The sequence below is a fragment of the Liolophura sinensis genome, chromosome 7 (assembly GCF_032854445.1).
Source record: "Liolophura sinensis isolate JHLJ2023 chromosome 7, CUHK_Ljap_v2, whole genome shotgun sequence".
In the NCBI taxonomy this organism is placed as follows: Eukaryota; Metazoa; Mollusca; class Polyplacophora; order Chitonida; family Chitonidae; genus Liolophura; species Liolophura sinensis.
Window position 1 is genome coordinate 44,158,682 of NC_088301.1, and position 16,650 is coordinate 44,175,331.

The 16,650-nt window shown below is 36.1% G+C and overlaps 1 protein-coding gene across 5 annotated transcripts in view; it reads right to left on the bottom strand.

Annotated features, from left to right (window-relative positions):
• Nucleotides 1-16,621, bottom strand: part of LOC135471793 (early endosome antigen 1-like) — a 33,827-nt gene extending 17,206 nt beyond the window's left edge. Inside the window, exons 1-21 of one of the 5 annotated variants that reach the window (XM_064751135.1) lie at nucleotides 16,502-16,621; nucleotides 15,415-15,477; nucleotides 14,857-14,973; nucleotides 14,145-14,252; nucleotides 13,073-13,087; nucleotides 10,559-10,656; nucleotides 10,306-10,426; nucleotides 10,071-10,134; nucleotides 9,201-9,307; nucleotides 8,423-8,509; nucleotides 6,608-6,666; nucleotides 5,406-5,504; nucleotides 4,527-4,632; nucleotides 3,767-4,018; nucleotides 3,291-3,458; nucleotides 2,181-2,318; nucleotides 1,983-2,069; nucleotides 1,649-1,731; nucleotides 1,372-1,465; nucleotides 640-693; nucleotides 54-284 (exon numbers count right to left, since the gene is read on the bottom strand). In XM_064751135.1, the coding sequence (XP_064607205.1) occupies nucleotides 54-284; nucleotides 640-693; nucleotides 1,372-1,465; nucleotides 1,649-1,731; nucleotides 1,983-2,069; nucleotides 2,181-2,318; nucleotides 3,291-3,458; nucleotides 3,767-4,018; nucleotides 4,527-4,632; nucleotides 5,406-5,504; nucleotides 6,608-6,666; nucleotides 8,423-8,509; nucleotides 9,201-9,307; nucleotides 10,071-10,134; nucleotides 10,306-10,426; nucleotides 10,559-10,656; nucleotides 13,073-13,087; nucleotides 14,145-14,252; nucleotides 14,857-14,973; nucleotides 15,415-15,477; nucleotides 16,502-16,540 (2,190 nt within the window). In that variant the 5' untranslated portion in view covers nucleotides 16,541-16,621. Of the gene's footprint in view, nucleotides 1-53; nucleotides 285-639; nucleotides 694-1,371; nucleotides 1,466-1,648; nucleotides 1,732-1,982; nucleotides 2,070-2,180; nucleotides 2,319-3,290; nucleotides 3,459-3,766; nucleotides 4,019-4,526; nucleotides 4,633-5,405; nucleotides 5,505-6,607; nucleotides 6,667-8,422; nucleotides 8,510-9,200; nucleotides 9,308-10,070; nucleotides 10,135-10,305; nucleotides 10,430-10,558; nucleotides 10,657-13,072; nucleotides 13,088-14,144; nucleotides 14,253-14,856; nucleotides 14,974-15,414; nucleotides 15,478-16,501 lie in introns of all 5 variants that reach the window. The other 4 variants (XM_064751134.1, XM_064751136.1, XM_064751138.1 and 1 more) reach the window with 4 other exon arrangements.
• Nucleotides 16,622-16,650: the final 29 nt, after the last annotated feature.

Consider the following 16,650-nt stretch of genomic DNA (forward strand, 5'->3'; position numbering starts at 1 on the left):
AACAGATGGAAATGTTCTGTTTCTTATTCAATTCCCAAAAGTAGAAACTTAACCTTAGTTTTCAGCTCTCCCTCGGTTTGTTGAAGTTTTTGTTGAAGGGTATTCAACTTTTCCCCCTTATCAGCCAGCTGAAACTGTAATTTTTTACACTTGTCTTGAGATGTTTGCAGATGACCTTTGACCTCTGTCAGCTGTTTGTGGAGAGCTTCTTGATTGGCTGTGTGGTCAGAGGTCATTGCCTGCAAGGATTGCTCAGCAGCAGTCAACTTTTCCTGAATAGATGCCTGTATTCAAAACAAAGTCAAAAAAAAAAAATGGCTGAATGTTCAGAGGTCACTGTTAAAGATGGCTTGTCATTACACAAAATTTTAAATAAGGCCATAAAATTAGTAGAATACTAAGATACCCATTCTTTGATGGGGCAAATTATCCCAAATATATGGAACCACCGAACCAGTCCATTGCGTGTGCATTCTGACATTCTAAGTGTGTGAGGTACATGTATCTCATGTAGTGCTGAATAAATAATTTAGACATTACACCACAAGCAGAAAATATTACTACTAAAATTACAGTGACAGATGTCAGACACGTGTGCATTTTCAAGGCAGACAGGACTGCTGACTAACAGCTACTCACATTTTCCTGTTTCAGCTGGTTAATGACTGTCTCTGTGCCCTCACCAGCTTCTATCTGCAGTCACGAGCAAAAAAATGTTCGCACTGGTAGTTAGATCAATAAATACTGGTCAAAATTTGTAAAGCCAAAAACCACCACCAAATGAAGTTCCCCTTTTTTCTCAAGAAAATTCAAACACTAAGATTTTCGGCTGGCATACGGAAGATACATATAAATACAGGCAATTATTTATCTGTCAAGCATTTTGGTATAGCAAAAGCCTCGACCATATCTGTTTCTCACAGGCCACATGTTTTCATTTTATGGTACATACATTAATAACTGAATAGCATTCCTCAAATTAAATGCACAAAAAAGTGCATCTACTTCCAAATCAATCCATAAATGGTCTTGGAATACATTTGTACAAGACTCAAATCAAAATTAAAATCCATTAAAACTGAAATTCAGTTCCCAAAAAACCCTAGATTCGAGAAAATCCAAAATTGTCTTATGTTGAGGAATTACTAGATAAATGTATTTGAAAATCTGTAGTGCCCAGCTGATGGATAATAAAGATGTCCATGTTTCAGAGCCACCTGCTACAGAGTTACTACCTTTGGCCTTATGTTATGCCAACGAGACTACAGTGTTGCAAATTGACTGTGCTAACCCTGAAAATTATATTTGTTCAGTGTGCACACTGAATTATTGTGCTGATGTTGTTGTTGACTTGTTTAGTATTTCTATTACCTTAACAATAAGGTCTTGCCTCTCTGCTTGTAGCCGACTTAACTCCTCTTTCGATTTGCTCAACTGCGACTCCACATCAGATAGTTTCTCTTCTCTAAAACAAAATTAAAATTGTAATTAAATACAATAATGACAAAAATTACTTACACATATTTCTTTTATATATGTTTTTGTTTTCATTTATCATATTGAAAAACGAAACAATACTACAGGTATATTTTAGTTGTGTACAACAATGGTTGAGATCTCACGATACTAAGCTATACTTCTATCTTACCTCCCTTGTCCCTTTCTCTTCTCCTCTTCTAACTGGCTTTCAATCTCTCTTAGCTGAGTGCTTATCTCATCACTGTTAGCTACCTGTATCCAAATATAACAACTAAATAATCACTGACAACACGTGGAATGTTTGTTTAACAATTAATTTTATCCTATATTTACATGCATAAAAGATAACGCTTTGCTGCTTGCCATTTGTAAATTCCATTAAAGCATACTTCTTCCCTCCCCCCCCCCCCTCAATTATACATCCCACTTTCGTTGCGAACATGTAATGCTGTCAGTGTGTTATTACCGCCCCTCTATGTTATGTACATTTATGATTTTCTTACCTCCTTTTGGTAATGGCTGGTCATGGTTTCAAGCTGTGTGGTCAAATCCTCTATCTGGGAGGTCTTAGATTCCACCTCCATCTGTGCCTAGATGTGATACAGGAAACATCAGATTATATACCATGAAGTAATCAAGATGTTTGTTTCTTAATACTTTTTGTTCTTTAAATTTGAATCACATAGTACTATGCACTTTACCTTTTCCAGATTAAGTTTGACTTCGTTAAACTGTTGGCCTTTCAGGTGAAGTTGCTCTTGCGAGGAGGTCTTCAGGTCTACCAGTTGTTTCTCAACTTTCTCCAAATTTGACTGTCTCTCCTCAAGGCTTTTAACCACCTACATAGCAAGAAAGATTTTAATTCTCATATCCTGTTCATCATATCACCAGACTAAGTAAGCTCACAGTGCTGTGTGCTGTACAAAATGTATTATCAAGTATTTTTAACTGAACTCAACATCCAAGAGCCCTGTAGGCCAAATTTGAATTGAATGTTCTGAAATGATTGACAGGTGATGGCGATAATACGATGGCAATCAGTTTATTTGGAAAAGGCTCCGGTGTAAACCACTGACTTTTGGCAAGTTACTGAGAAACTATAAAGACTTTCACCCAAACTGAAGGAAGACAACTGGTTGCTAACAAACATAAGGTTTCCCTAACAGCCCTTCGAGCACCTTCGACCATCTCATGTTCCTGTTCAAGGATGTGACTGCTTCGTAGTTAGGAGCTGCACACATCACTCATTCAGATAGTGATCAGTTGAATAGCGCACAGTTTAGAGCAGCTACTGCTTTTGTCAGGCTATCACTGAGATATGCCACCATTTAGCTCTTGAAACAAAATGATAATGATAATGCAAAAGAAAAAGAAAAAAAAACACAAGGTAAAACAAATAGTTACTTATTATTTGAAGTACACGACAGGTTTAAAACACCATATTAAGGAATTTTGAATTCATAGGGTAATGTTTATGTGTAAAGGAAACTTGGAGTGCTTGAAGTAAACCACCACCTCTAGCCAGGTACCTTTCAAACCTTCTGCTATAAAGCAAGTGTATCATACCAGTAAATGCCCCTTTCTCAATTATTTATTTATTTATTTGATTGGTGTTTCACACTATACTCAAGAATGTTTCACTTATTCAACAGCATCATGGTGCAAGGAAATTGAGCAAAGCCCGAGGGAAACCCACAACCATCTGAAGGTTGCTGGCAGACCTTCCCACGTACAGCCAGAGAGAAAGCCAGCATGAATTGAACCCTTTCTCAATTCAATGTGACTTCAGCTTTTAGTGTCAGCAGACATACCTTGTCCAGTTCTGCTTGCAACTCTTTCACTCGCTCCTCTTTTTCCCGTAAAAGTTGAACCGATTGCGAACTGTCAGTTTTTGAACTCTCCAAACTTGTCTGCAAGTCAGTTAATTCATGAGTTGTTTCCTCTAGACTTCGCTGGAGCTCTTCATTTTTAATTTTCATCTGTTGAGAAACGAAAACATGTCCTGTAGCTGTATTTATCATATAAATCACTCCCATTTACATTCCACAATGGCTGAAATATTGCCAATATGGCATTAAGCCATAGTTATTCAATAATTTATTTAATATCAGACTGTGAGTAACATGTTGATTTGTATGGATCGATTAACATAAAACTGCAAAATAGATGAAAACAGCCTCAGTGCAATGTTTGGTCTAACTAATGAAATAAATAAACTGAATCTATGAATATAAAGTAATTTTTCAGTAAAATCTCTCCACAATAATCCACAAAATTATGCTGTTACCATTTCAGCCTCAGATATTTTCTCTGCTAGCTTTTCATCTGTGTCTGTATTTTTCTTTTCAGCCTCAAGCAATTTTTTGTCGGCTTCTGAAAGCTTGAGCTGCACTTCTGCAAGCTTCTCCTCCTTCAGTTTCAGCTGCTGATGAACCCTCTCCAACTCAAGAGATTTTTCCTCCACTGAATTCTGAGCTGTTGATATAGCATCTGTCTTGTCTCTCAGCTCTCTCTCCATGGATGCAATCATCCCAGAATTCTGACAAAAAGCACAACAGTGGAATTGTGAATATACTGATTCTAGCTTAAGATAACTGTAGCTAACACGGCAATTAAAACATGTTTTCAACATGTGTCACCAAGGTAGTTACAATCAACAACCTACAACCACTTTCTGTGAGCTGCTCCTGGTATTCAATGTTTAATCTGTTAAATGTAATTTATTTATGAGAGCATTAATTAACTGCTCCAGTGGAAATACCTGGTAATATCCTTTTCTTTGGATAAGTTATTCTAAATACAGGTTGTATACATTCTATGTTTTATTACAGCATATGTAAGTGGTGATGACATCACAATCACTATAGAGCTTTACAGTTTTTTGGCAGAAGACATTTATTACATACAAATTTATTTCTTTAAAAGATTTTACCACGTGATTGATTAATCCTACTAGTTACAAATATTATATAAGAATAAATATTAATTTCCAATGCTGAATACAGGAAAAGTTAACAAAAGATCTTAAATATTGATTATTTACAAACCTGGTCAACATTGGTTTTCAGCTGACTCAGTTCTTGCTCTTTTGCCTTTAATGTCTCTTGCAGCTCCTTAGACAGGACCTGGTTCTTTTCCACTTCTGACTGAAGACTGAAAGTAACAATATGCTACATATTACACTCAAATGACTATTTTCGGCTTTTCAAATAATATAAATTCTTAACTTGCACTTTGAGTGAGTGCGAATAAGTGCTTGTGGTTTAATGACATACTTAACAATTTTTCACTCACATGACGATGAAGAAGTCCTTAGAGTGCATGTAATGTCCATCCTTGAAGCAGGACAGATTTTCACCACTCTTTCATCTAGTGCTGCTTCACTGAGACGACTTACTGAAGGCAAGAAAACCCCTCCCGAGCCATTATACTGATGGGTCAACCAGTCGTTGCACTATCCCCTTAACGCTGAACGCCAAGTGAGGACGTCACAACTTCCTCTTTTAAGGTTTAAGGTGTGACACGACCCAGGATTGACCCTGGATCTACTGCCTCCCAAAGCAGAGGCTCTACCAACTGCGCCATCGGGGCCAATAAAAACTTGCATTGTCATAAGTTCATTGAATATCCCAAGGTCTTATTTCTTTAGCTATTTATTGCCATATTCATACTGATAAGATTATGGTGATCTTCAATGAGTGTTACACTGCTCACTCCACACATCCACTGTTTACCACCCTTTGTTACAAACTGAGAAATCAGCAAATTCACTGCCCTAGGTAGGATTTGAGCCCACATCCGATGTGGAATTTTTCATGCCTAAAGACTATGAATCCACAGTATTGACGCACACAGTGTGATACAGGTCTAGACACTTCAAAATATAATAAATGGTTCAAAATATGAACCAGATCAAAGAAACTCACAAGATTATTTTTTCCTTTTGCTTTCCACTTTCTTTAAGTTCGGCTTCCATGGCAATTTGTCCTTGTTCCAGTAACTGCTTCTGCTGTATCTGGGCTTGACTGATGCAAAACATGGACAGAGATGGTTATCAATTATATGTACATTATTCTATTTGACTTTTACTTGTTACTGCGCAATCCTTGTGTAATCTTCTATTGTCATGACTTCAGAGTAGTAATAACTGGGGTTGTTGCGATATCATCGATGATTTCTCTTACTAAACTTGTTGGTCAAATGTAAAACAATTTAAAAGTATGTGCAATATCAAAAAGTTTCTTTTTTCTTATTTCTCCATTACACCCCTATGAAATTAGAAATGATTAAGATTTTAGATTTTTCATTCAGACTTCATTAACTAAAGCATTATTTGTACTTGCATTGGTGTTGTAAAACTTGCAAGGTAAGGTGCAGTGGACAGGGGATACTTAAACATGGTTCTTAAATGGTCATCTTTAAACAGCCATTACCTAATTCTTTTTCCTTAACTATAATTGAGTCATAGTCATGGAAAACTTTTCAAAATCTGTTTTGCAAATTATGGAAAATGGGTTGGATACCATGTCCTACACACATATTAATTTTAAAATGCCACTGTTTCATGGATCTTTTAATGAAATATCTACATTTAGTAGTCGAAAGTACAACTGTGAATGGAATGGATGGAAGCCAAACACTTAACAGGGTTTTGGCTGCAGGGGTGCATTGAATAATTAAAACATGGCACTTTATCACTACAGACATTCCTGTTTTTTTTTCTTTAACAATGAAATATTACAGTAAAGTATTAGACACACTATCACAGCAAACATGAAAGAAGCAGAGGGATTGATTTTGGGGGTTGAGGGGAGGTGTTACCTGTCAGACTCTGGACTGAGAAAATAAAATAAGAGATTGGATATACCAAATGATTCCTAATTTTACTGATAACGTTCTCTACATGTGTACATAATATAATCTGATGCAGTGGAAGACCTTTTGTTGCTTGAAATGCCTCAGTAAAGCCACCACAGCATTTATGAATAACGAAAACTACATACATGTACGACATTGTACCAAACTCACAACACAGACTGGCCTATTTCTGAGATATAAAGTTTACTGATTACATTCAGCAGGTATTACTCATGAGGAGTACAGATGAAGAAACACCTTAATGACTTACCTGTGTGCCAACTGAACTTCTAAGCTCTGGGAATGTTTTGTTTTCTCTCCAATTTGTTCCTACAAGAAAATATCTTGACATAGAATTACAATGAACTTAAATGTAGGCCTACATTTGGCTATTTTCCAACAACTGCTTTGAAAACAGAGGCACACAATTTCTGGCAAAAGGTGGGGGTGGGGAATAAAACACCATTAATGTATCCATCCTCTGAAGGGCATGCACATATGTCTTTACCACATGTATGGCAGAGAAAGGCAGCAAAATTTCAATTCAGAAGTCAATTATGTTCCCTTGTTCTTTATACCTATGTATTATATTAATGTCTGGATCTATTATGTCTATATTAATGTCCACCGATATCATTAATTTAGGGTTGAGCTATTCACCAGTTATGCGTTATAAGCTGTCTACCAGAACAGTTGAATCTACACAAGCTTGATAGCAGCACATAATTCCATTGGCCAGAGGCCTGAGCACACATTATTCAGATCAGCCAGCAAGGGCTGTAACTGATGTCGGAAATGGTTTTGTTACCAATTTTATCATATCTCAAAAACTTTCACACTAAAAGCAATAGTAAGCAAAGTGTGCTCAAATTGATAATCTATACACAGTTGCCGTCCTCGTCACTGATGCTGGGACGATTGCATTTCGCTAATAAAATAGGTGGGCTGGGTTGTGCTGTCAGAATGTCTGTTTTCTTCAAAGCTGACAGCTCACATTTTCCGAGGGCAAAGGCAAAATGAATTTACATATAATTGGTCAGGCAGTTAAGTTTAAAGGTGAAATAGTTACCATTATTGACATCATGTGGCCAATAGGCACTTATCCCGTGTATGAGATATAAAGAAGTGGCATCAAACAAGAGGCATCTAGGTTCATGTACCATATCTGGATAAGCTTAACATGTCTTCTTACTAGTAATCCCTCCAACAGTGGATTGCTGAAAATGTAAGCGAGCAGCTTGTGCTTGATGATGGCAGACATCTGCCATGATGCAGGACTCAGTCAGTGGCACACAACCTACTGTCTCCACACCACTGTGGCCTTAGTTCTGAGCCATGCTTGTGTTGGAACTGGCCACTGGCACGAGTCTAGCCTGAGGAGTTACATACAGAGGCCGTCTGAAGAACAACCGCTCTTTTGGCAGTGTTTTACACTCTACCGTTCTTTCCTCTCAGTTGTTGAATGTCACTGTGTCCTGTGTCAGCACGTCTGGCTCCCTAGTTACCGACACCCAGACACAAAATGTGACCCGAGTTGAAGAAGTTGTAGGCCTGAGTCAATTGCTTGGCAACGCTACCATCTCAGGAAGCACCTTCCATTTCTGCTTCAACTGAATCTACAAGTTTCTCCAAGAAAGAAATCGTCCACTTTTTTAGTAGTTTGACCTGAATTCCTTAAAATAATCATTCCTCTGTCGTTGCAAAATGGCTATGTTTGAAGTTAGAGACTGAACTGACATGGAGAGGTGTTGGCGGGAAATGTGGATTTATTGGTCAATAAATGTAAAGTGTCTCGCTCTGACTGGATGAATTATTTCCCACCCGCTCCATTGGCATGGACTTGCCAAAAATCATAACAACACAAAATATACCGATACATATTAACAAAAAGGAGAGAGCGGTTATTTTCGGTTTTATTTTTTTCCCCTCATGACCTCTTTATTTCATTATGATATTTTGGGATATTATAAAACATAGCTTGCCATGCTCAATTCACCCTGATAATGCGGCCTGTGACCCCTTGTTCTCAAACAGTGAGCAACTCCTGTCTGCTGTGCATTATCAATATTTCTTAAGCTTCACATACCTTGAGCGTGCGGATATGGTCCTCAAGGGCTGCTTTCTGTCCCTCACACTCATCCGCTTTTGCCTTCACTGCGACAAGCTCTCCAGCCTGAAGCCATCCAAAATCACTTAGTCATGTATACAATTTGCACTCGATCTTCTTTGAATTTTACACTGTAAAATGTTTAAGACGTTCAGCCACAGTTTAAATAGGAACCAAGTTTTCCTCAATATGAGCCTATATACCAAATATAAAATCATTATCTGAAATTGTTTAAATTTTACTGCAATCATTTTATTAAATTTTACATTTAAATTTTGCCTTGGAAATGAGAAATTTGTTAGAAACAACTGCAGTTTAAACAGGAACATTTCATCTCAATATGAACCTGTATTAACTCAACCTGCTGCTGAGATAAGAAACTTTTAAATTTATTCTAGAGTTCAAAGTTCAATAGTAACATATCATTAGTTCTGTCTTGCCATGACAACAATGGTGATTTATGCCCTTGCTATAAAATCAAAGACATTTTCAACTAGGAGCTACATGTATAAGTCAAGTTTCAGGTTTCACAAAGAGAAACTTGAAATAATTTCCCAAATTATGTATGAAAGCAGTGATTTTGTCCTGGTTATGTATTCTCAAAAACGTCTTTACTGCTCACAATATACACTATTCCTACCTCAATTTTACTGTCAACATTCAGAATGCATTTTCCTCAATTGAAGCAATGAGTTTTTAATTAAAACACCAATTAACATGGGTGAAGGACAAGAACAATTGTTGTGAAAATTCTCACCAGGTGTGCAGCCTTTAGTTCCACTGATTCCTTCTCGGATCGAATGGCCTTGAGCTCATCAGCTGCCTCTGAGAGTCGTATCTGGAGGTTGTGAACCTCAGCACTCACTGAAACATGGAGTCACTGTGAATGACACTTCAAATCCTAATTTATTTCAGGAGATATTTAGCCTTGTCTTCTTCTTGGAATAAAATGAATGTTCACAACTTTCCTTGGAAAAATGTGATAATTGGGAAAATACATGTAGGTATAATTTACAAAACCTTGAAAAAAAGAAAAGAACAACAAGGTACAATAAAGTTATTATATGTATAACTATATTATTGTTTTAATTTGGCTAGAACAATTGTGGTGCCTGTAGAAAGGACCTCTCATAAGTTGAGAACAATAGGATTTGGGTACACCCAGTATGTTGTATGCATCTACAATGCTTAATTTGCTTTCGCAAATTTCATTACTGGACAGTGCACATCCTTGGATCTTCATGCAGTAATAAACCTCTCAACTGTGATGTCAATAGGCCTGCTCTGAATTAGTTCCCTTTTTACACGTCAGCCACAATGAAGTAACGCGTGATAAGTTTTTGAAGCGTGATACTTTGGAAAGTGGAGCCTTGCCTAAAAATTAAAAATTTACAGCTAAGCCACTGACTAAGTATGGCGCTATATTCCAAAATTCGCCATTAGCCATTTTCTAGGGTCTCGCCTGACCCCAGTTTACTCAAAGAAACGCACCTCTTAAATGGGAGAATGACATCAAGGGAGTTAATGCAGAGCTGTCCCATTGAATGAATAGAAGAAAAAGTAGACAGATATACAGATTCCTTTCCTTTGAGTTAGATAAGAGTCAGATAGTTCTAGGAAAACTTACATAATGTTCTGCTTTCTTCTGATCCTTTTAATTGCTGACGTGCCATTTCCAATTCACTTTTTTCCTAAGGGAAGGAATATGCCATAATTGCTGTAACAAGGATGTAATACACTTGCCCTGACAGTATCAATAATTAGGCAAAATGGTTATCTATTAATATTTATAAAAAAAACTAATTTATGATAAAAAAAAATCTAAATCTGAAAACAATGATGAAGTAAAGTGTGCAGCATACTGTATCACTAGGAGGCAGTCTTCCTGATGGTTCCCCAAGATGTTCCTCGGTAGTCTTCTTAGCATCTTTGAGCGCAATTTTCAGGTCTTCAATTTCTTGCCGCATTGCTAATACGTCGCCACTTCTTCAACAAAAACAGTACAAAATCTTAATGTGGTCCACAAAATTTTGATCTACACATGTAGTCAATAAAAAACAGAATTTACCTTTTTAATGTTCTGTACAAAATAAAGTTGATTCCAGACAACCTTACCTGTTTTCTGATGTGGCCTTGTTGTGGGCAGATTCGTAATGATTTGTAAGAGCTTCAGGTGACTGAAATCCCATCATACACATTGGACAGGTAAAACCCTACAAGAAAAAGTTTTCTCCAAATATTAATCTTCCTTCATTAAGTTTTCAAAAAATACAGAATATATTACAAAGAATAAGACACTAAGATTTTGGCCTGGACATATTGCAATGAATATTGTGCTGTAATATCCATAAAAATACCTTGATTGTGGTGAACAAAGCACTTTTATAAAGTGCCTTCTTTCTTGGCCTTTCAAATTGCATATTCTAATGCAGCTGGGTTACCAGCCACTCTTCATTATGAGCTTTATTAGGTATGTACAAGGTGTGGCACTTTTTTTCAAACAGCCGACCATCTTTGCACTGGTAAAATGTCTCTAATACAATATTTTACACCAGTAAGAATTTCATTTCTTTGTACTGGAAGAAATAAATTAAAGCTAGTTACACTTTAGTGTCTTTGTAATGCATTCATCATTTTTAAAATATCTCATGGATAATTTAATTATTTATTTATTTGATTGGTGTTTTATGCCCTACTAAAGAATATTTCACTCATACAACGGCTGTCAGCATTATGGTCGGAGGAAATTGAGCAGAGCTCGGTTAAATCGTGCATAATTAGATCAATACATGATTACATCTATATGAGTAAATATATGCATAGTTAGAGAAGAAAGTAGTACCGTGAGTATTGAAGAGATCTTCATTAGTTTTCTCAGATCATTAATGCCACATGATCTAACGTACAGGTACATGTACTGCAGAACAGTACCAAAGGCAGAAAAAAGGCAAATACCCATGTATGTGTCATGGAAATTTGAAAAATTCAGCATGGGAATGAATTTGGCAGATCTAAAACTAGACCAAGTCTAAATCCCAGTTTGACTGATTGTAGGTTGCCAGTATATTTTAGCCGATGTCAGGATCATCTCTCTGGACTGGCAGAAAATGCATATTCTACAACCCTCCACTGTTTTCGTTTTAAAGTAAAGAAGGTGATCAGAGACTACAAATCTCATGTTTTACTCCTTTTGGTGAGCGTGCAAAACACTTGTCCGATGACAGAAATAGAGAGGATGAGTATATGAAAAAACGGCATGTGGTTTCGCGGGAAAAAATGAGTGGATAGACATTACTCTGTGACATCACAGAACATCTCTCGACTTTGTCAATTTCATTTCATCTTCGATGAAGGCAAGTACGTTACAGAAAGACAGAACATGTACATGTACTAACTAGTGTGTTGCAGACAATATACTTCATCATTCAAAGCACTTCACACATTATTTTCAACAGCCACATTTGCCATCTCTTTGATACTCGTTCAATCTGAAATCAGTGACCATACAGACTGGTAGCCCCTTTGTCTACAAACAATGGTTTTGTCTGGTATGTTGCAGGCTGTGTGCTATTTTGAATAATTTTGCTGGGATCTTCCAATGCTACTTTGTGAAACTGTTAATATGATTGGAGTTTTTCTTGTTTAATTATCAAGATTACCTGGATTAAATGTTTTGGGGAGGGTTACAGAATTGAAATAATGTTTCCTGTTATGGGTGTCTAGTGGCAGTTTTATAGCCACTGAGGTTAATGAGGTTAAAAATTTTTAGCCATTCAGATATGCCTTCTATCAAAAATACACTACATGTGTATTGGCTAAAAAGAGCAGACCAAATGTCCCAAAAATTAAAAGAATTACGGTACACTCTATCTTTTCTATAGATCTCAAGAAGGACTTATCTGACACTGTTAAAACAAAGGTAACCACATGGTCATGACTAAATATCCTACAGCATCTACTTTACTCTGACAAAGTGTGAACTTAGATATAGGCAGATATGAAAAGTCACGGCAAACCAACACCATAAATGTTACAACATACCAAACATAGCAAATTCTTGATAGTTGTATATAAAATTGCCCAAGTCCTGATTATGCACAGATTAATCTCACACAGAAAAACTCTGTGATATATGTTTCATTAGAAGAGAAATTAGTAAAATTCATGTTAAATCTTATTGGTTTTTAACACTGATGCACTACTTGCAATCTAATTTTCATTCATATAGTAAGCATTTACATTTAATCAAAAGTTTATAAACTGACATTTAGTAACTTATCATTTCAGTGATTGTACACATAAAGTAGAAAATCAAAAACTGAAATAACTAGAAGAAATTTAACCGCCACCTTATATAGCAAGACTGCCATAACAATATACTGGCTGATCACCTAGACATATACATGTCATGCAGGTAATCTGTTCCATAATAATTTATCTTTGTCTTAATTTGATATGCTAAAAATAAAAAATAAAAAAATTTAGTAACTTTACGTTAAAGACTACAATTATACCAAAGGCAAGGTTAAGCTGAAACATAATTCCTTCAGATATAAAGAAGAAAAACAAAAGACAGAGTAAGCCTATGCAACATATCCTAAGATACAAGAACACTCTATGAATGTTTACCGTCAAAATGGCATTCTGAAGAAGAAGAGAAAACACACACATACAGCTCAATATTCTATTTAATGGCAACTAAAACAATATTAGTACTACAAAAGATAAAGAAGACTATACTGCATACTGCATATACTGCATGAAATTTAGACTATAGTAAGTATTTAAATTTCACTTCTACTTGTAAACTGACAGTTTTGGAAAGTCTGTTAAGTGAAAAACAAAAGAAGTGAAAACAGAAAAAAAACATGATTACCTGTACCAGCAAAATTAGAAATCTACAAAGGAGTGTATGGAGTTTAGAACAACTAATCAAGAGCTACATGGACTTAATAATGGGATCATGAAATTTCACAATTACATAGACCTTGTGTTCCACTGATTATTTTCACATAATACATGAGTATTGTAACTAGGGTTCTCCTGATGATTGCAAAATAAAGTGCTGAAATATTGAGTCAAAATAGCCTTTTGTACACTACTCATGCATCACAATTACAATCCAACTAGAATGTCTGAAGAATCAATATCCCATAAAAACTTGGACTCTTTCCCCTCTAAATTCCGATATGGAAAAAAAACCCCAGAATACGGTAAGGTGCACAGCATGCCCATGTTTGAAATTTTAGATCATTTAAATTAAAAAGTTCTGATAAACATGTGTTTCATACAGGTATTATGATTACAAAGAGCATAATAACAAGTCTGTGCATTGCATTTTAATGCAACAAAGCATTTATTTGAAAATAATTAAACTGTTTCACACTATCTTTAAATTCACACAAACGACCTTCACCCTATATTCTTATTTAAGATTAGTTAAGCTTTCACATATTACAACGAGAAATGCCTACAGCAAAATGAAACCATTTATTGAAAAATGAATCTGAAACTAATAAACCAAGCAAAACATAAGACAGGTTATGCTTGAAAACTTCTGAGAACACTTGAATGAGACAGACAAGGTCAATACAAGGGCCATAACAAGAAAAAGAAGGAGAAAGTGAAGACGTGCATGCGTGTTAACAGATACTACATTCATAGTGAGTCTCGTACGTGTACATGTAGAAATGGTTCTCACATTCTCTTGATGGACTGACGACGTTGTCTCGGAATGTTCACGATCAAAATGAGCTTGGAGGACTTCAGGTGAAACCATATCTTTCATACATATGGGGCATAGGAAACCCTGAACATATATAGGAGAGGCCAATTAATCCATCTTTATTTGGTTACATATTGTTATATGAACACTGCAATACAATAAGACATCTTTTTCCTTTTGATTTTGTTTTGATTTGCTTTTTTGCTTAGAAACTCAAACAAAAAAGTTCTGAAGTCTAGTTTTACACCTCCAATTAATTTACAATGATAAAAAATGGTACATCTGAGTATTCTGCAATAGTCACTTAGGACTACTGATTTCAAATGCAGGTATACTTTTCATCTTTAGGTTGAATTATCAGCTGTATAAGTATGAACTTTTGAACTTGTACACACTGATATAACAGGCATTAATGAAAAATAAAAACTTGACAGGCATTTAAAATAAGATAATTTAAAAGAAAGAACAACAATCCAAAAACCATTACTGAATGTCAAATCAATGTTGGCTTTACATTGCATAAATGCCTTCAGAATATAAGTCAATTTGCACAAATGCATTACCTGATGACAATTCAAATCTTAGTACAGCATTCGTCAAGGCAAATTTTGAACTGGTTAATAAAATAAAAAGAAATCAAATGCAAATACATTTCTCTAACAAATTATAATAGCTTTCTTTCGCTTACCCTATCCTCCTTAGGCTCTACTTGTGGCTGTGGAGTTTCAGCGTGTTCAATGTCAAAATGTTTCTGTAAGGCTCCTGCTGACTTGAGAGACACCATACACATGGGACATATAAAACCCTAAAATTAAACAAGGACACACATAAATTATTAACTATTACTTAGTGAATTAGTCACAAAGTTGTTGTGATAATTAACTGATTATCCTCAATGGTTATTTATTTATTTAATTACTTGATTGGTGTTTTAAGTAGTATTCAAGAATATTTCACTTATACAATGGCACCCAGCTTTATAATGGGAGCAAACTGGGCAGAGCCCAAATGGAAACACAAGAGGCTCCTGTGTCATTGTGCCACGCTGGCACACCAAACACACAGCCACAAAGGCCCCCAATCATAATTTAAGTTTCTGCTAAAAACAAAATCCATACAACAAACTCAGATATAGAAAAACAAGGAAAAACAGACTGGTTTCAAATTTCTGAACAAATAAACACAGTTTCAACTGCAGACTGTATGTTTCATATATCTTTGAGTGAGCACATAGATAGGTTTTTACCTGTGCTTCATCATTAGAAACTTCAGTCTTTGCCACAGGCGATGGTGCTTCTTCACTTGGCTTCTAGAAAAGAAAAAAAAAAGTTGTGCATCTGATTTGACTGACCTAATAAAACGCATCAACACTACATGACACTCGATGGTGAATAGATTGCTGCTTGTTTCGTCACTTTGATTATTAAATTCACAACCAAGGAAATGTGCATGCTTAGGGTGGTACATCGTTCTTAACAACTTTTCAAGTTTTGAAAAGGTTTGTGTGTACATATACTGTGTTCTCTCAAGCCCATGCTCACAAAGTGCTGTACCACTTAAGTATCATGTCGAAGACACCAAACATGACACCCCACCCGGTCACATTATAATGACACCGGGCCAGCAAAGCAGTGCTGTTTCCTTGTTCTAACCACTCAGTGCAGAGTGCCAAGGATATGTCCTATTAACTGTTATTACTACTGGAGTGCTGTCATATACAAGTAATAGCCTATGCAACATATACAGCTCTGCCAAAAACAGGAACATTCAGTGTTCTGTAGTGTAAGGCTTATATAGTAGATCATGTTGACCAATGATCAATATACACCAATATCGATATATTCACACATGATTTAGTTTTATAGCAAGCATACTATATTTAGAGTTGAAGCTTTGAGTCACGGGTGAATTTCAACAAGATATTGATAAAACAGATTCATGATAAAATATTCTCTTCTGTTTGTTCATTACACTGTCATCTGTACATGTAAATGTTATAACTTCAGTACCTGAATCACTACCGGTACCCAAGTCTTCTAGGCCCTGCAGGCTACAGCTAGAAACTTTGAAATTCAAATCACCAATCACGTAAGCAAAAGGACATGTATATGTGATTATAACTGCTCATGTTTGCTTGTTTTTGTTTTTCCTTTCAGTTTTTCTCCATCGCTTAGATGCTAATAGAAAAACTTTAATAGTATCCATCAGCGAATATTAGCTAAACGTGAACATTCATTGCTGAATCAGAATGTGTTCTGCCACATCTCAACATGACGTCCTTCAACATACAATCAAATGAACTTGACAAACGTGTATGTGTATAAAACAATAACCTTGTCAGAGTCCAGCTTTTTTCGCAACCGCTTCAGCATGGTGACTGTTGTGGGTGTCCTGCGACAAGGAAACGAAGGTTGCAGCTGAACACGTTTAGCCCTGTGTCACTCCCCTTCCACCACCAATACCCTCGAACTGACGGCAACTA